This window comes from Camellia sinensis, chromosome 7, assembly GCF_055761805.1.
Source record: "Camellia sinensis isolate YWXY chromosome 7, ASM5576180v1, whole genome shotgun sequence".
Taxonomy (NCBI): Eukaryota; Viridiplantae; Streptophyta; class Magnoliopsida; order Ericales; family Theaceae; genus Camellia; species Camellia sinensis.
The window spans coordinates 176198509-176219742 of record NC_138967.1 but is presented as its reverse complement, the minus strand read 5'-3'; the positions used below and the strand labels follow the sequence as shown (position 1 = coordinate 176219742).

General features: G+C 29.3%; 2 protein-coding genes across 2 annotated transcripts; one reads left to right on the top strand and one right to left on the bottom strand.

Annotated features, from left to right (window-relative positions):
• Window positions 1-430: 430 nt before the first annotated feature.
• Window positions 431-6386, bottom strand: LOC114321965 (aluminum induced protein with YGL and LRDR motifs). Its single transcript, XM_082879929.1, has 4 exons — window positions 5741-6386; window positions 1553-1793; window positions 1356-1476; window positions 431-797 (listed from the first exon to the last, which is right to left on the bottom strand). The coding sequence occupies exons 1-4, from the start codon at window positions 5944-5946 to the stop codon at window positions 607-609; spliced, it is 759 nt and encodes a 252-aa protein (XP_082736055.1). The 5' UTR covers window positions 5947-6386; the 3' UTR covers window positions 431-606.
• Window positions 6387-17202: 10816 nt separating this feature from the next.
• LOC114275213 (uncharacterized) lies at window positions 17203-19627 on the top strand. The gene is made up of 3 exons (XM_082881393.1): window positions 17203-18544; window positions 18676-19436; window positions 19496-19627. Exons 1-3 carry the CDS (start codon window positions 17203-17205, stop codon window positions 19625-19627), a joined length of 2235 nt encoding a protein of 744 aa, XP_082737519.1.
• Window positions 19628-21234: the final 1607 nt, after the last annotated feature.

Below are 21234 nucleotides of genomic sequence, written 5' to 3'. Positions count from 1 at the left end.
AATAATTTAAGATTGTAAGCAATAGAACATGCATTTCTATTCTTATCCAAAACAGCAACATATACATCTTAGATAGGAAAAGTCTATTACGGGGGGTGTAAAAAAAAAAAAATATATATATATATATATATATCCTAGAATGTTAAATTTATAGTGTAAAATTAAAGTCGTAGTTGTGGAACCACATCCACAACCTTTAATTTCAAATTCTGGACCTGTTCTAGTTGTTTTTGTCTGGATTCATAGAACTATTGCTTTTAGACAAAATAGTGGTCAACCACTTGACATAAAAAGATCGCATGCCTATTACATTTGAAATCTCATGTCCTCAATCAATATCTTAATTTGTCCAAGTCAAAAACACTTGCAAAGAGATATTTGATAACAAAAGATTCTTAGCCATTCCAACTAGATCCATTTGACATCCTCATTCGAAACATAAAAAACTCTTTATTTATGTATAAATTATTTTGGAATTAAACAACATCAGAGACACCCATTGCCAAGCTTAACACAAACTACTACCAGTCTACAACAACAGCAACAACCAAAACAACAACAACAACAACAACAACAGTTAATGGCTTAGCAAATAGTTAGAAAAGATTAATGAGCGTCCCATTCAGACCAATTGGCCTCACTTCCAGTACGAGGGATGCTGTTAACCCTAGTGAAGACATCCACCTTGAAGCTGGCACCACACACAACCCCTTCACTATCAATCCTCTTCATTGCTTTCATCTTGTTCATTGGATGCTCAAAACTCATCAATCCTCCTCCACTGTGGAACATGCATCCTGCACACAACCCATACTTTTTATCTTCTAATAATAATGCAATTGAGTTTCAATTGTTTGGATTTTCCGTGATTTTGCAATACATGGTATGTCCATTTGATGATTCTGTAGGGCACTCCAAAGAAATTATTTCTACACTCGCTATTGCAAGAGCACAGTTCCAAACACTTCAATTGTGTCAATTAAGCAGCGATTTTTTTTTCCTCTCTTTTCTGAGCTGTAATTATTGTTTAATAAATACACATGTATTTGTGTTGGTAGTGTGTAAGATAAATAGAGTGCTTTGTGAACTCTCCTTGAAAAATTGATGTGTTTTTATTGTTTTCAGTACATTTAACCACCTCGGTTAAATTCTAGTGTAATTGACCAAATTGAAAAATACTCTTCATAATAAAAATTTCAAATACAATTCATCATCAAACTAAGATGAGTGTGAAATTTTTATATTTTGGTGAATACTATAATTCAAAGTAATATAAATTCCACTATAGACAAGTCATTTTGTATATATATAGTATTTATATATCATTGCTCGACCAAAATAGCCATTGCAATTACCTGTTGGGAAGGGAGCAAATGATTTGGCACAGCCAGCTTTGATGACCTCCAAATCATCAGAAATAACCACAGAGCCATCAGCAGCAATACCCCAGTACAGCTTAACTCCACCATCAGAACCCTGAAAAAAAAAATGTAAAATTTTAAAAACTCTTGAAATAAGTGTTCTAATAATTTGGAGTCACGAGTGAAGATACCAGAGCAGTAAAAACAGTTCCAGTTTTGCTATCATAGACAACAAAGGCAAAGCTTCCTTCCAGATCCTTCACAACCTGGTCGGGTGGGTATGGGCCGCGGTCACGGAGGGTCCGGTAAGCTTCAATGACAAACAAGGCCTCATCGGTGCCCTTTGATAGCCCATATTGTCTGATTAGTGAGCAGAGGTTGTTCAAGCTCCCCAAGAAGATGCAATATATATCATCAAACCCACAAAACAACCTGCACTTAATCACTTATCCACATTAATAATAAGATTATAAAGCTTTTCTCATTTCAATTATTTGAAAATACAAGTGTACACAAGTCTAGTTGAATTTGAAGGATGTATCACTAATCCCATTGAATTATTCATTTTACAAGTCCTAAATTATACTTGAATAAATTATATTGACATAATTATAAGGGTAAATTACATTGACACCCCTTGAGGTTTGGTCTAATTAATACCCACCCCTGACATTTTAGAAATTACATTTCTATCCCTGTGATTAATAGTCTCATTTTACAAACCCCCATTCTTATATAAAAAGTAACAACTCTTAGTAAAAAACAGAAAAAATTACATTAAAAAAAAATAAAAGAAATGAGGAAAAAAGAGAAAGTAAAGCAAAGCAAAGCAAAAATAGAAAAAATGCATGAGTTCAATGTCTTTATTCCGTCTAAATAATTACAATGACGGGGGATAGTGTAATTTCCCAAACGCCAGGAGTGATATGTATTAAACCCAAACCTCAGGGAATGTAAGTGTAATTTGCCCTAATTATAATTATATTGTTTTGTTACTAAAATTATCGAATGAATCTGATTTATTTTTATTATATATACATCTACATACAAGAGCGGCTAAAATACATAGCTCCAACCATTAGAGTGGGCTCAATGCCTAATTGAATTATATTTGGAGCCAAATCTTTTATATAGAAATGTTATATATATTTTGATAATAAATAAGAAAAATTATTACTCAATTTTATTTTTTATATTTCAATTAAAAAAATAATTTATCACATTGAACGTTCAATTTGTATTAGTCAATCTTTTGTTAAGAATCTGTTATCTATGTCAATAAAATATTATAATAACTCATATGACATCTCTCAACTTAAAATGGAATACATAACATTTGGAATGCAATAATGGTAAAATTAAATATATATATATATATATATATTATGTATTTTCAATTAAAATAGAAATTTCTCTTTATTTATTTCAGTATTGATATTAATTTCAATCATTATATCATATTTTCTCTAATTTACTATTTAAAAAAAAAGTGTAATTAACCTTAAAAACCAATATTATAAGAAATGATGGGGGTGATTGGCAAAAGCTGTTTTTAATTTTTTGGACTAACATTTACAAAATAACAAAATAAGTTAAAATAATCAATAAGACAAATGTCACATCAAAACCATAATCATTTTACTTTTTCTCTTATAAACTTCACATCCAATTAAAAAAAATCCAACTATCATTTTAAACATAAATGGTATGTTTGATTTGAATTTGTAGAGTGATTTTGGAAAAAAAATTCTAAAAAATTTGTTTGGTTTGTAAATTTTTCAAAACAATTTCCAAAATCATTCTCTCTCTTACCTATCAGTCAATCACTTTTTCTCTCTTTCATCTCTCATTCTCAATCAATTTTTCTCTCACACACATCTACATATTTATAACAAAATATCAAATCATTCCAAACTTCAAAACTCCAAAATTACTTTCAAAATATACAACAAAACAAACCAAAAAAATTTCTAAACTCTTTTTCCAAAATAATTTTTAAAAATTACTCTCCCAAGACCAAACCAAATATACTCAAAAATTTTAACTTACTAAAATAATCAAAAATTAAAATAACTTATTAAAATAACAACTCTCCAAACGTCCCGATACGTAATGCCATTTTAGGAACATAGCAAAAAGCCACGTTTTTGGCTAAAAGGTCCAAAAACGCAAGTGTCAAAAAGGCCAAAAAATTGGCTTAACAAGTGCTAAAAACGCAGGTGTAAAATTACAAATTAAGACCTATAAAAAAAAATTTCTTATGTTGAATAAAGATATTTTAGTCATTTTAATTTGATTTGACACTATAAATAAATATTAAACTAAAAAATAAAAAATTAATTTTTTACCAACTTCTTAAATCACTCCTCAAAAAGTTAAAAAATTTTAAAAAATATTCAAAATTAACTTTTTACAACTTATTAAAACACCCCGTATTGAGAAATTAATGCTCCTATATCTAATGTCGGCACCGATGCAAATTAGGTGGCACCTTAGTGGTTACAACTGGAAGCCTGTGTGTGCTTCTCCAGGTCTCATAGCCCCCAATCAGCTTTTTAGCCTCCGTTTGGAAAGTGGATTGGCTTTTTAATTTTTTGGCTTTTTAACTTTTTTGGCTATTTTAGTCTAGGATTAAAAGCTTGGTTTGGGAAGGACTTTTTAACTTTTTGGCTTTTTTGAGTTTTTTTGTGAGAGAAGAATGTAATGATTATGGGTTGGATGTGATGTTTTGTTTGTTATGGCTAAAATAGCATATTTTATTTTTTGTGGCTAAAATAGCCAAAAAAGCCTACAAACCCACTTGCCAAACACAGGCTTAGTATAATTTCTACTTATAATTTTTTTAACTAAAAATAACTTAAATAAATTTAAAAAAATATTACTTATTTAAAACTAAAGAAGAAATATTTTTAATTACTACTTTTTAATTCTTAATTTTTAACTTATAATAGGCTGTAACAAACAATATCAGCCACCGTTTGGGAAGTGAATTGACTTTTTAATTTTTTTTTGACTATTTTAACCTGAGTTAAAAACTTGATTTGAAAAAGACTTTTTGACTTTTTTTGTGAGAGAATAGTGTAATGATTATGGATTGAATGTAATGTTTTGTTTGTTATAACTAAAATAATCTATTTTATTTTTTGTGACTAAGCCTATTTTGGGAGGTGGGTTATAATCCACTTCTCAGATTATAACTCACTTCCTCTCTTACAAAAAAAACTGCTTATAAGTAATTTTTTACCAATAAACGGATTATAACCATCTTTTCAAAATAGCCCAAAGCCTAAAAACCTACCATCTTCTCAAAATAGCCCAAAGCCTGAAAACCTTCCTCTCAAACGGTACAAGTATCAGGTGTGGCTTTAAATGGGTCTCAAGTAGGCGGTGAAATTAGGGGTTGTTCGAGATGTTCCAAATAAGTGAATTTTTTGACTTTTTATAAAAAGATGTGCAGAAAAATAAAGAGGAGATATTAATTAATGTGACCTAAAAAAGATAAAAAGATAAAAAATGTAGACTTAGGCCAAGTTTAGCAAGTCCAGAATAAGCTAAAAAGTCAAAAAATTACTCAAAAAGTTAAAAAGTTAACACTATTCACCAAAAATTAACAATTACGGCTGCACAACTTCCAATTTTAATTATCTCTTACAAACTAATTTTTATAATTTTTTACTACACATTTTTTCATAAAAAGTCAAAAAATTAACCCAAATATCTATTTTTTCTCCCTCCATTTTTTAATTCAAAAAGACAAAAAATACACTTATTTAGGACACGGCAAACAAACCTTTATTTACTCTTCCCAAGGCCTTAGTATCAAAGATTAGTTTGTTTTTTTTTTTCTCTTAACATGGAAAAACGGATGTTATCTGCTCGTCAACGCATCTGTAGATCGTGACCTCGAAATAATCGATTGTGAGTCAAATTTAATCACTTATAGGAATCAACTTATAGGAAGAGATTCAAGGCCCCAATGGAACTCAGTCACACTTGCAAGGTCTCCAAGAGATTCAACGGAAAAATCCATCCATTTCACATTCTCAGAATTCGAACCGAACCTGGATTACGTCTCAAGAGACTCAACGGAAAAATCCATCCATTTCGCATTCTCAGAAAAATCGAACCGAACCTGGATTACCCTGTGGAGAGAACTGCTTTCTCTATTAGGCCACCACCCCGGTGGTTATCCAAGATTAGTTAAGGCGTTAAAAAACAAGACAAAAAAAATTTATAAATCAGTGATAAATTTTATACATTTTAATTTAAAATATTATATTTTTTTCATAATTTTGTAATTTTTTTTATTACCCCACTGTTTTTCCCCTAAAAAAACCAACACAATTAGGTGGAGACAGACAGAGAGGGGAGGGGGGTACCTCTGATGATGCAAAAAGGAGGTGTCGGGTCGGGCATAAGCGAGGACGGCGGCGTCTCCAAAGGTCATAGAGAAAGCGTTTTTAGGGTAAGAATGAGCAGACAAGAAGTCATTCAGAGTCTCCACAGGTTGCTTCTGTTTCTTCGATGCCGGACTGTTCAGCTCCTCCGGCGGATGTGCAAACGCCTTATGAAATATCGCCAACATCCTTTCCTCCTCCTCCTCCTCCTTCTTCTTCTTCTCTCTCTCTACAATATTCCAAAACACAAATCAATTTCAAAAACCTTTCGATCTAATTCTCACTAAGATTTGATCCAAAAAACAAAATACTCACTCAGCTTATTAAAATTAATATTAATATATCAAAATATGCTTGTTTGCATAGTGTTTGTAGACAAAGGAATGAAGTAACCTTATATAGAGAAAGGGAGAGAGGAAGGGGTAGGCGCGTGAGCGGTCGCGGTCGCTGTTATCGTTTTCGGTGAGAGGTGTTGTTTGGGAGAAATTATCTGGTAGCTCCCTCCTACCATGTGATTGTGCCCGTAACAGAGTAGAGTAGGTGATTTTTTTTTATTTTTTTTTTTATGTAAAATATAATGAAAGAAAAAATAAAAAATAATAATTACATGACTAATAAGATGGGTTGGACTTCCTTTTAATCCGTGATGAGGTTGTAAAGTATTATTAGACTCATAGGTCATGTTTGATTCACAATACTAATAGTGAGGTATTAATAATCCTATCAAATTAGTGTGGTATTAATTATCCCACCCCTACCCCATTACTAATTATCCTACAAATTTGTTGGATTAATTATCCATTGGATTAATAGTCCTAAACCAAATGTCAAAACAAACATAGGATGGTTGGGCCCATGGATTAATAATCCTAATCCCATACTTTAATCCTTCCAATCAAACATGCCCATATAGACTTACCAAAGATCTTATTTTAATAATTTAAATTATTTAATATGTAAAAATCGTTTAGTACTATATGTTTATAAAAACTCACGTTGATCGAATATTAATAACTATCTCATCGAATTAGATTTTTGTAATTTTTTTATTTTTTTACCGTTCATTTTTTATGCAAAACTAATTTGATCACATAATTATCGATATCTGATTAATATAACTTTTTACAAGAATATAATACTCAATAATTTTTACATATTTAAATATTCAAATTATTAAAACAGAATCTGTGATGAATTTTTATAAACTCAACAGTATACTCTAATCCGATTAAGATGGAAGGGAAGTCAGCCGACTTATTAAATAGGATATTTGAGAGACGTACAGGATATTTTCTCGTTGTTTGGATTGATTTGAATTGGTGAAGAAGAGTCATGCTGACGATGGATAAGGTTTCTCGTTTTCCTATGCCTGTCTTTATCCTCTTCGTTTCTTTTAGGGTAAATTACATATACCCTTCAACTTTAACAAAATTACAAGTATTTTTTGAAATTTGAGTAATTACAGATATTCTCTAAAAGTACTATTTATATAATAAATTAGGGGACAAATTATTATAAAAATATAAATTTCAAGGGTAATTTATTATAAAAATTAAACCTCAAGAGTATTTGTAATTTTTAAAATCTCAGAAAGATATTTATAATTTAACTAAATTTCGAGAGAGGTATATATAATTTATTTATTTTTTATTTATTTATTTACTTATTTTATAATCATAATTGCTATCTCCACGTTGGTGGGGTTGGGTTGGTTTCGGAAAAAATGTTTGAAATTATAAAAATTAGTTTTAAAATTTTATTCATAATAATATATTATCTTAGGTTTTAATTTTAATTTTTTATATATTTAATAATTGAAAGTTAATTTTTCTTATTACAATTGGTGGTGCAATATGTACTAATTAATGTATTAACTAGTGTATCAATATTATTTATGACATTATTATTGACCTTACTCATTAATCACATTATAAATTCTAAAAACCTCTTAAATTATATCATATCATCAATTGATACATTAATTAATATACTAATTGATATATATATATATATATATATAGCATTATTCTATTACAATTTATCAATGTGGGTGCGTTTATGTAGGGGTGAGCATGGTCCGGATTGAACCAGATTGGAGTAAAACCAGAACTAATCTGTTATCTACGGATTCTGAAAAATTGAAACCAATCCAATCCGTTTAAATCGTGGAATCAATCCGAACCAATCCATTTAAATATGGATTGGATCGGTTTAGGACCACGGATTTATATAATTAAATAACAAAAATATATATATATATAACACTTAATTTTTATAAAAATATAAATATAGTACCATATTAGTTTTACAATAGCAATATGTCTTTTCATAATATCGACAAACTGTTCTAGAATTTAAACAACCATAAAGAAACTAGTTTCACCATAAGTATTTAGACCATTATAAATTAACACTAAAAACTAGCAAACAAAAGTAATAAAAGAAGATACTATGCAAGTTTAGGTTTGGATTTAAATTTTATATGAAATAAGAGAAGATACTATGCAGGAGGGTGTATAATAAAAATATAGACTATTTGTATACGGTCCAGATCGGTTCCAATCCGGAACCGTGGGATTCAATCCGGAATCAATCCGTGAATTACGGATTTTTAATTTTTCAATCCAGAACTGAACCACGGATTCAAAAAATCAATCCAAACCTACTAAATTGAACTGAATTAAATCGAATTACGAATTTCACGGTCCCTTCCTCAGTCCTACGTTTATGGGTCAATAAATGTTGCTTCATTCACCAAACGGCTGAGTCTTACTCAGAAAATGGAACGGGATGACTGTTATGTGGTTATTTGAAATTATTTTGAATTTTTATTTTGATAATTTAAATTATTTATTTTTAAAATATATTAAATGTAATATAATAAAAAAAATTAAGTTAATTAGATATTGATATTCTCTTTATTAAATTACATTTGTATTTAATTTTATTTATAAAATTATACTTAGTATTTTTTTTTTGGATTAATTACACACAAAATAAAATTCTAAGGTTTCACGTATTTTCATTTTAAATCTCAGTATTTCAATTTCGACAAATTAAATTTTGAAATTTCATTTGTATTTCAATTTGTCCTCTCCATCTATCTCTGTCTATATAAGACCATCTCCAACGGTGAACCAAACCTGGCATCAAATTTAAAATTTGGTGAAAAAATCACTTTTTTAAGCTCCAACGTTTTCACCAAATCGATATCAAATCCAGAATTCAGCAAAAATGGTACCAAACTGAGTGCAGGCGAAGCATTTCACCAAAACACTGTTCCTAACCGTTGGGATGAGACGAACGGGTCGACCATCCGGTTGACCAACCGGTTAACCAACCGGTCGCCCCAGAGAAAGTTCAGACAGTTCACAAAAAGGTTGAAACCAGTCAAAAAAAAAAAAAAAAAAAATTTTTTTGCCTAGGTGGTCGACCACCCGGTCGACCGGCCGGTTGACCACCCGGTCGACCACCAAAAGTTCAAAAAGTTCAAAAAAAAAGTTCAAACCGGTAAAAAAAAAAAAATAAAAAATAAAAAATTTTGCCGTTACCGGTTGACCGGCCGGTCGACCGGCCGGTCAACCAACCGCCCCAGCACAAATTTGATGAAACGGATTTGATGTTGAACCGTTGGAGCGCGAAGTATCAAATTAAAGAAATGACCCATTTTTTACTCAGATTTGGTGAAACATTTGGTACACCGTTGGAGATGCTCTAAGATAACAGAAAGGATTTAAAGTGAAAAACACTTAAAATCTTGGAATTTATTTTGTAATTAAACTTTTATTGTTTTTAGTGATTTTAATTTTAAAGTGAAAAACACGTAGAATCTTGGAATTTATTTTGTAATTAAACTTTTATTGTTTTTAGTGATTTTAATTTTAAAAAAATGGTTAATTACACAAAATTTCAAAGTTTCACGCATTTTTTTACGTTAAATCCTAATATTTTTCACCTTAAACCTGCACAAACAGAGAGTTTTAAGTGAAAAATATGTAAAATATTAGAGTTTCTTTTGTAATTAACCCTTTATTATTTTTAGTGATTTTAATTTTAAGAAAATGGTTAATTATGCAAAAAAAAAACTCTAAAGTTTCACACATTTTTCACTTTAAACTCTAGTATTTTTCACTTTAAACCTCCTTTGTTACCCTATACAGGCAGAGATAGACAAAGGGGGCAAATTGAAATATGGATAAAATTTTAGGATTTAATTTGTCAAAATTGAAACACTAGAGTTTAAATGGAAAAACACGTAAAACTTTAGAATTTTTTGATAATTAACTTTTTATTTTTTAAATATAAATTAATGTGTTTGGTTTCAGTTTTCTAGAAATTGATTTTTTTTGTTTTTAGTAAATATTTTTAAAATTTTAAGCAATTTTTTTAAAAACTTTTTTAGATGCATCTTACTTAGATGCATCTAAATAGTATAATATTTGTGAAAAATATTTTTAAAAATTAATAAATACACAAAATACAAAAAATATAATGAATTTTCATATATATATATATATATATATTTTTTTTGTATTTTTGGTATTTAGTGATTTCTTTTTAAAAAAAATCAAAAATATTATACTTTTTAAGTGTATTTATGTTAGATGTGTCAAAAAATAAAAAAAAATTCCATAAAATATAAAAAAAAAAATTATTAAAAACAAAAAAATACGAAAAGTAAAAAATTAAATTTTTTTAAAAAGTATTTTCTAAAAACCAAAACTAAACAAGTTAAATATAATTTGATAAAAGAGTTACTAATGTCAAACTAATTTAATTTTTAAAAAATATATTACACTCAATATATTTTAAGTAAATGACTCAAATTATTAAAATTCGAGTCACACAACTACACAATTGTGATTGCTATCCCGATTATGAGTTGTTTGCACTTTCTAACTTTTGGGGTGAGTTTTATTATTTTATTTATTATAGTCTTGTTGAGAAAGTTGGTCACTTTAGTAAGTTAAAATTTTTGTATTTGAAAAGATAATTAGATTTTTTTTATCAGTCATGCTTTCGACCCCCAATGGGGTGACCCCCATTAACAACCCCCAGTGACGTGTCAGCCTATCATTGGCTGAAAAAAAAAAGAAAAACAGTTTTTTCGCCCAATCACAGCCGACCTCAGCACCCCCATTGGGGGTCCAAAGCTTTATTCTTTTTTTATAGTTGGATATGATATTTGTGAAAGAAAAAGAAAAATGATTATGTGTTTGGTTTGATGTGTCATTTTATCTTATTGACTATTTTATCTTATTTTATCCTTTTATAAATTTTAGGCCAAAAAAAAACCAAAAACTCACTTTCCAAACAGGACCCTAGTAACTCCATTTATTTTCTATTTCTGGTCATGTTTTTGTTTCATAATATTTTTTTGGGTGTATATTGTTTCGCAATGTTAGGTTTCAAAACAAATAACAATACTAGTTTTTAAACCTGACGGAAACTGTTTTGGATGAAAAATAATTTGATCATAGCACTCAAGTTGCTGTAGAGACGTTTAAGTTGATTTTGTTATATTCTGAAAATTTGTTTAAGTGCATTTCTTGCTTAAAACTAATTAAAATAAAAATAAATTAAGTCTTTGTTTGAATTATGAATTTATATAAAAAAAATAAAAAAATGGTGAGAAAAATAAATATAAATTATTTTTTTTTTCTTTCTTTATTTCTATCTAAACTCATACATTAATTTTTTTTTTTTTTTGGAAGTTCATATTGTCAATATCTTTCTTGTACTTGAAATAAATTGATCATCAAATAGAAAAAAATAAAATAAAAGGGAAAATTCTATTCATACAAAAAAAATATCACAAAATTAATATAATAATGTTATTATTATAAATAAATTTACTTTTAATAGTTTTGAAATAAAAAATTCATAAAAAATCATATTATTATATTTAAATCTTTTTATTTATGAAAAAACATCTCCCACAGATTTGTTAAAACCATCGGTAATATCAAAGTCCGAAAATGGCCCAAATGGTTGCACAACAGTGACTGCTGTGCACCCCGCACAACAGCCACCCCAATTCTTTTGCTGCAAAGTAACACACCAAGATTAAAGTGTCTCCGATGGTGCTCTCTAAGTTGGAATGTTAGCTGTGTGATAACTGTGGGGGAGCCAATGAGCAGAGGTAATAAATTTATGTTAAGTGACTAAAAAATATAAAAAGATATGAAATTTATGATTGATCTCAAATATAGTCCACTGTATTTCAGGATCAATTAATAATTTTTTTAGTTAGCAGCCACGGGGGAGTGGAGAAAGAGACAGGGGCCCATGTGTTGCACTTTTTGACAGAGGGCCTTGGCAGGTATTTTTATTGAGTTAATTATTTAAAAATACTATTTATAAATGTTATGTTAACTTAAATTTTATTCAAGATTTTTGAATTAATAAATTTTATTTAGTAATATTGAAAATATTATTATTATTTTTTTAATTTTTAAAAGTAGAAACATTATCAATTTTGTATAATAATATTTTAGATAATTATTTTGCTAACTAATAAAAAAATAGAGTATGAGATTAAGCGTTTTTGATTTTGTACTTATTGGTTTGATTCAACTATTCAATAAAATCGAGAATATTATCAGTTTTTTTTTTAAATTTTAAAACTGAGAACATTATTAATTTTTTCATTTTTAAAGTTTTTTTTTTGTGCACATTAATGTTCTATCATCATGCCCTTTTATAGACACAAAATTTTCAGTTTTGCACAAAAAATTCAATTTTTTCAAAAAAGAAAATATTAGTTTTTTTTTGCACATAATTTTTTTTTAATTTATTTATAGTTTTTTCAATTTGAAAGTTGATATTTTGAAATTTTGAAAATCAAAATAAATGTCAAATTATAATGTTCTTTTTATAGATAATCATAAATGATGAACAATTATTGTTTGAAGAGCAATTTCGATTATGAAAAATTTAATGAGATTTTAAGGTCCAAAAAGAGGGTTGCTATTAGTGAATCCTGATTTGAACCAAAAAGAGGGTTAAGGTCCTCAAGGAGAGAATCCTGATTCGCTATTAGTACCTTATCAATTATTTTGAACCCTCTATTTTTAGTTTTTTTATTACAATAATAATCTCAAATAAAATTACTAAAAATGACATCAATCAGTGTGTTTGGTTTCAGTTTTCTGAATTTAGTTTTTTAAAAATTGAATTTTTTGTTTTTGTTTTTAGTGAATATTTTTAAAATTATAAGCATTTTTTTAAACTTTTTTAGATGCACCTTACTTAGATATATATAAAAAGTAAAATATTTGTGAAAAAATATTTCAAAAAATTAATAAATACACAAATATATGAAAAATATGCTGAATTTTTGTATTTTTGGTATTTAGTGAATTTTTTAAAGAGTTTTTTCACAAAAATTATACTTTTTAAGTATATTTATGTTAGGTGTGTCTAAAAATTAAAAAAATTGCTTAAAATATTTAAAAAATTCAGTAAAAATAAGAAAAATTACAGAAAACAACAAAATAGAATTTTCTGAAAAGTGTTTTTACAAAACCCCAAACCAAGCAAAGTGAATAATTTTGAGACACCCCATCTCACAATTAAGCCCACAAACTCACTATATCATGAGTTAGTGTTTATGAGAGCACCCGCATCCATCATCACTCATTTATCTTTTCCAAATCTCACCTTCAAAACCTACTTACTCTTAAAAATCATTTGGCGGCAATATTCTGGCAGTAACGGTGACAACCATTTGATTATCTATACTTATCTAGCAATTACAATAAGTGGAAGTTTTTCGAACAACCATAACTCTATGAGACGAAAGGAGTACAACAATAAAAGTTAAGAGGAGGTTTATAACTTTGATAGCGTTCTTAACTCAAAGGAGATTTTCCTTATAATGGTAAGTTTCTTGACAAAATGACAAAATAATAAAAACTGTTCGTTATTTTTTGGGACTACATATAACCGAAATTCGGGAACACAAGCTTGGACATTGTTTATTTGTTTGAGAATAGGTAACCGAACATTTATTTTCTCAGGTTATGAACAAGTATATGAAGATGAATTTGTGGGTTTTGTTAGAGTTTTGGAACAAATGCTTTTTGGGGTGTGGAGTTGTGTATTCCATTGAATGGGTGAAATGTTCTCACAAAGATAATTTTGGTATTATTTGAGGAGAGAAAATAAATTTTAAGGATTTTAGAATTTATAAGTGGGGGTTCAAAGAAATAGAGGGTCTAAAATAATTGATAGGGCACTAATAGCAGCACTTGTCCAAAAAATCTTACTCTCTCCGTCCCAAAATATTAGTGATTTATTCCATTTTTTATTGTCCCAAAATATTAGTCCATTTTCAAAAATCAAGTACAAAAATAATATAAGTTTCTTATTTTGTTCTCTTTTAAATTTATTAATAACATAAAAAGTATAATTATGACATTGATATTCCCCAAAAAATGTATTATCAAAGGTTAATTTTGAAAAATCAATTTTTTTTTAAGTGCAATAATTATACTACTAAAAAAAAATTAAATTTCTCAAAAAAGACTATTATTTTGAGACGGATGGAGTAATTAAAATTTAATAGATTATAAGTTCATAAATTAAAATTTTTATGTAAATTCCCATTTTTTATTTTTTTAAATCATACTATGACACCTATTTTTTTTAATATAATTATAATAATTTTATTATATATATAAATATACTTATATACATTTGAATGAACCCCACATCTACCTAATACACTTTAACACATGAGTATCTTCAACGGTTCATTTTTATTTTTTTATATTAAATTTGAGTAAAAACTTTGATATCAAGTGTTTTAACGGAGGATTTCGTACTTTTATCGAAATACTGGTCGACCAGGTAGATATTCAATCGGTCGACCAGCTAATGTATTTTTTTCACAAATTTTTGCCTAGAAGCGGTCATTCGAGGGACATCCGGTGGTGAAAATTCAATGACTATGAACAGTAATTTGATGAAAGCTCCCAGCATTCTCAATTTGGTGAATTTTTTTTGCTATCCTCAATTTGATACTTATTTGATGAAACTATTGAAGCAGGAAAAAATGAATTTTTTTCATCAAATTTAAATTTAATAACAAAATTGATGAACCATCGGAGGTGGTCTTAACTACATCTACCTACTACATTTCAACACATAACTTAAATATACTATTAAAGTACACATTTACTCTCTAAATTAACAAACACTCAACACACAAAAACATATCTTACCTTTATCACTTTGTGCCGTATAACACATATATTTAGCTATTTCAATTGGAGATGACACTTAAATAAAACCACACTTATGTGCAATGAGTCAAAACTAAAAGAAGTTATTAATTAATTTTGGAATATCGTCACATAATACTCAATGATATTATAATTGGTAGAAGAGATGAGATTCATAAATTTATATTGAATTAGTTAAAGAATATGAGAGACATGACAAATTATAATGAGTGAAATTTGTGATAACGTGACACTCCAGACCCTTTCAATAATTTTTCCAAAGCTGGAGTGCCACTAGCACTGTATAGTGGCTTGAGAAACTTTCCTGGATTAGATAGGGTGCGGCACACAGTCTTATCCAAAACTAGCAAATGACGGGTGACAAAGATCCAAGTAATATATGACCATATATTTATATATCCTCATAACAGCCCCCGTATTTACTAAAATTCTGTGGGTAGTGTGGATAAAATTCCAAAGGTCTGGTAGAAGACAAATTATATTTCATATGCCATGACAAAATAATTGTTTAACTCAAAATAAATAAATAAATAAACAAATAATAATCTAATTATCAGAAAATAAAATATGTAAAGTAAATTTATTTTGTGTGTAACATATAGTATCACATTAATTTTAAATCTATACAACATATTTTCATCTTGTTTGATTTTGTTTTCAAAATTTATTTATTGAAAAAATGAACACTAAAAAGTTATTTTCAAAAATTATTTTTGAAAAAAATAAATAAATAAGACAAGGAAATAACATGATGATGATGAGTTTTTTATTATTTAATTTTTCATTAATTTTCTTTCTATTTATTTTTAATATTTTTCAAAAGATATATTCTCATAACCACCATAATAAACAATAAGTTGTTTCTTTGTTTGTTTCTCGTCACGTTTGAACAACCTTTTCTATTGGGCTTATCTCAAAAGAGTTTTTATTTTTCAATCTTCACTTCCTTTTAAAGTCATCTCTTAGGCTTATCTCCGATAATTATTTGACATTTATGAAATAAAAAATTACTAGTCAGAGAACATCTTGTGATACCCGAAAAAAATAAAATAATTATCACATATTTTACGAAGTCATTATTTAATTTTAAAGTGTCGACAATGTCACCAGATTCAAAATTTTTGAAAAAATTTAGATAAAATATCAAAATGAGATATTATTTTACTCAGTATTTGAATTTTTGTAGGATTTTACCTAATAAGAATTTTAATTTTATTATTTCTTTTTTGTTGCAAATCTTAAATCAACTAGTGACCTATAAGTCCGTTAATCTGTCATTCAATTTATAATTTTATTTTCAAATTGCTCAAAACTGCAACGTGGATGATAGAGCTAACAAAAGGTTGGTATAAAGATGCAAAGCACACCTCTTATCTTAGTCACACGTGAGGAACGAGACATCTATCTTTATATTACATATTGACAATATGAACAAGCCCGGCCCTGGCCATAGGCCCACAAGGCCATGGCTTAGGACCCCTCAAAATAGGCCCAAAATGAGGGCCCCCTCCTATTATAAGTTAGTATAATATGTTAGGTGTGTTTTGAGTCCAAAAAAAAATAAAAAAAAGCCCAAATCAACTTAATTTTGTTGACCTATTAAAAAGCCAAAAGTTTAAGGCCCAAACCAACTTAAAAGGCCCATTTTTTTTCTAAGTCCTAACCCTATCAACCTTCCCTTTGATAGCCACACCACACCAACAAGGGAGAAGAATCTGTGCAGCCAGACGAAGAAGCGCTCCAGTAGCACAGGTAATTTTTTTTTATTTTTTATTTTTTCTATTCAATTAATTAAATATTTATCTTATCTTTTGCACAATTAATTATTATTATAATATTGGTGTTTACATCATCAAGAAAAATTTATTTAAGTATAATAGTTCACATCACATAATTTAAAAGTTTTGTATTTTGTTAAGTGGTGGTGCTTTTATTTTGAATTTTGATTTAAAAAAATATTTTGATCTCAACACAGTAAGCATAGGTAAATATTTTTTTTTATTCAATTAATTAAATATTTGTCTTGTCTTTTGCCCAATTAATTGCTATTATAATATTGGTATTTACATCATCAAGAAGAATTCATTTAAGTTTAATAGTTCACATCACATAATTTAAAAGTTTTATATTTTGTTAAGTGGTGGTGCTCTTGTTTTGAATTTTGATCTAAAAAAAATATTTTGATCTCAGCTCATCATGACCCTTAAAAGAAATTATCCGTCTGGATTCGTAAAAAGAAAAAAGAAGCAAAGAGTCGAAAAATTAGTCGAGTGTCAAAGAGGAGTTATTGATAAATTCTTTACAAGTGACAAACAAATAGAACAATCAGTTGAAGACTTAAATAGTGAAGAATTTGAAACTTTGGTGAATAATGAGAATAAAAATTTGGTGGATAATGAGAATGAAAATTTGGTGGATAAAGAAGGAAATGGGGAATTTGGGAGTGTCGAAGCCAATCAAGATGATGAGATGAATACGGAATGTGAGCATTCAAATATAGATGATCCAGGGACTTGGAAAATAATTGACCAGAATTTACGAGATCTTTTAGTCGAAAGAGGTCCCATGAGAAGAAATTGTGAGTTCAACTTCCCTAAGAATGATTCTTCTAGGCATAGGCATTTCTCACCTGTTCATTACATTCGGCATTTACCAAATGGAGAAAAATTTGATAGGACATGGCTGATATACTTAGAACTTTTGGATAGAGTATTTTGCTTTTGTTGTAAGTTGTTTAAGCAAGAGGGAAATAAGACTCAATTGGCTACTGAAGGATTTAAAGACTGGAGAAATATTGGTGAGAGACTTAAAGGCCATGAAAGTGGTAACGAGCACATTACTTGCATGAGCAAATGGATTGAGTTGGAGGAAAGATTGGGAAAGCATCAAACAATAGATAAAAGTATGCAAGAACAAGTTAACAAAGAAAAAGAGGACTTGAGACGGGTTTTATTGATGATAATTGCAGTTGTGAAGACACTTGCCAAGAATAATTTGCCTTTTCGTGGAAGCCATGAGAAGATTTATGAAGAGAGCAATGGACTTTTTTTAAGCATAATTGAAATGATTGGCAAGTTTGATCCAACGATGGAACAACACTTGCGGCGGATAGAAAAGGGTGAGATTCATTACCATTATCTGAGTAATAAAATTCAAAATGAGGTGATACAAATGTTGGCCCGGGAAGTCAAAAGTACAATTTTGTCGATAATCAAACTAGCAAAATACTTTTCGGTCATACTTGATTGTACACCAGATATAAGCCATCAAGAACAAATGTCTCTTGTCATACGATGCGTGGATGTCTCAACAAGTCCAATTAAAGTGAAAGAGTTCTTCTTGGAATTCTTGAATGTGGATGATACATCGGGGATGAGACTTTTTGATAAACTTCAAGAAGCATTAGTTAACTTTCAACTTGATATTGGTGACTTAAGAGGGCAAGGATACGACAATGGCTCTAACATGAAAGGCAAAAACAAAGGTGTTCAATCAAGAGTACTTCAAGTAAATCCTAGAGCATTCTATCCGCCGTGTGGTTGTCATAGTCTTAACCTTGTGCTTTGTGATATGGCCAACTCTTGCTCTAACGCAAAACTTTTTTTGGTGTGGTACAACGCATATATGTATTGTTTTCATCTTCCGTTCAACGTTGGGCAATTTTAAAAGATAATCTAAAGGAAGGCCTCACGGTTAAGTCATTGTCGCAAACGCGTTGGGAAAGTCGCATTGAAAGTGTTAAACCACTAAGATACCATGCTTCAAAAATAAGAGATGCTTTAGTTGACTTGTACAATAATCCTACCACAGATTCGATTGCAAAAAGTGAAGCTAAATCCCTGGTAACTCATGAACTTGAGACTTTTGAGTTCTTGTTTAGTATTATAATTTGGTACAATTTGTTGTTTCATGTGAACTCTGTTAGCAAGCTTCTTCAAAGTGAAGATATGGATATAGCAGTTGTTGTAAAGCAGCTAGATGGGCTTGTTAAGTATGTTGCAATGTATAGAGAAGTTGGTTTCACGGAGGCTATGGTTGAACCTAAAGAAATGGCAAGTGAATTGGGAATTGAACCTACATTTGTTGAAAAGCGCATCATTTCTAGAAAGAAACAATTTGATGAGAATGTTAGCGGAGAGGTGACCCAGTCGGCTGAAGAATCATTTAGAGTTGGTTACTTCCTTTATTTTGTTGATCAAGCCCTTTGTTCACTCAAAAATAAGTTCGAACAATTCAAAGTATATGAGGCAAACTTTGGCTTTTTGTTTGACTTGAAAAAGTGCAGCGATGAATCTTTGAAGGCGGGATGTGTGAACCTTGAAGAATTTTTAAAACATGGTGAGATTTCCGATATTGATGGAAGAGATTTATTGATGGAGCTAAAAGTCTTGAAAGAGAGATTGCCAAAAGAAGTCAATAAGCCAATTGAAGTGCTCAATCATCTGCAGTTGATGGCACATTGTTTTCCAAATTCATGGGTTGCTTACAGGATACTTTTGACTATTCCGATTACAGTTGCATCGGGGGAAAGAAGCTTTTCAAAGTTAAAAATCATCAAAAATTACCTTCGATCAACCATGTCACAAGAAAGATTGAATGGATTAGCATTGTTATCCATTGAAAATGATTTTGCAAAAAAACTATATTATGCAAGTATGATTGATTTATTTGCTTTTAAAAATGCAAGAAGAGCGAGGATCAAGTGATATATATTAGTTGTTACAATGTAATGCTAAGTATTTTTTGTGATTTTAATGCAAATCTTTTGTCCTTTACCTTAATTTTTTTTTCATTCAATAAAAAAAAATGTGAAGGGCCCCAAAAATTTTAGTAATTGATTATTGGCTTTGGGCCCCGAAAATCTCAGGACCGGGCCTGAATATGAACCAAAATTCTTCTTTTTTTAATTGATTGCAAATAAATAAAATAAAATAAAAACATAAAAGAAAAAGAAAAAAAGAAAAGAAAAAGGGAATGATTACCTATTCTTCAACATTTGGGTCTGAAAGTTAATAATACTTCATAAGTTGTAGCTAGAATTGGCAAATTTTACTCAAAATTTTGAATCTGCCCAATTTCACCTATTCAAAACTGGTTTAAATTTATTTAAATTAACCAATGAGTTTAAATGATTGCATCCTGCTAACCCATTTAAATTTAAATTTTTAAATGGATTGAATATGGGTGCCTCTACCGCCACCACTATTGCTTTCAACACCCCCACCATTATTAGAAAAGCAATTCAATAAAACAATTGGGATAGTAGTTTGATTTATCAGACCCGTACACAATTTTACTCAATCTGCTAAGTCCTATTATTATTATTAAATAGATAAGTTTGAATTGAACTATTAAATAGGCCTAATGCCACCTCTAGTTGGATCATTATACCATTTTCAACTGGACCCCAAACTGAAACTGGGTAGGGTTTGCTATGGCCTGAACTTTGGGCTTCTACTAAGTTTTTGGCAAAAAAAAAATTAATTGGCTTTTTTGAATTTGAGACTTTTTTAAATTTAGGATTAAAAAATTCATTTGACAATTTCTTTTTTTTTTAGCTTTTTTTTTTAAAAAAATTTTGTGAAAGAAAAAGTAAAATGATTATGGTTTAGATGTGATATTTTGTCTTATCACTATTAGAAAATGAGATTTTAGACTGAACTTTTTGCGACGGTTCAAAAATCATTGTAAAAAAAAGGCATTTGGGACAGTAAAAAAATCCATCACAAAATCATTTTTTAGGACGGCAAATGATTGTTGCTAAAAAGGCACAAAAATAAATACTATTATTAGAGACGGATAGCCCAAACGACAATGCTACGTAGCTCAAATTTTGTGGCTCAAAAGTGGCTCAAATGGCCAAAACGACGTCGTTTTGAGTACAGAACAACATAAAAATTGCCAAAACGACGTCATTTTGGCCATTTGAGCCACTTTTGAGCCACAAAATTTGAGCTACGAGACATTTTCCTAGCCCAAAATCGTCGAAAAAGGTTTTATTTTTTTGTGTTTTTGTTAATTTGAGACGGCCTTTCATACCGTCACAAAAACTTAATCCCCTTAATTGTCCACTTTTGCGCCCCCTTTTCTCTCTCTCTCTCTCTTGCGCCCATCCCTAATATTTCAATCTTCTCTCTTGTGCCCACTTTAATTTCACTTTGTCTCTCTTACGCCCAACCTTCACACACTCTCTCTCTCTCTCTCTCTCTCTCTCTCTCTCGCAGCGGT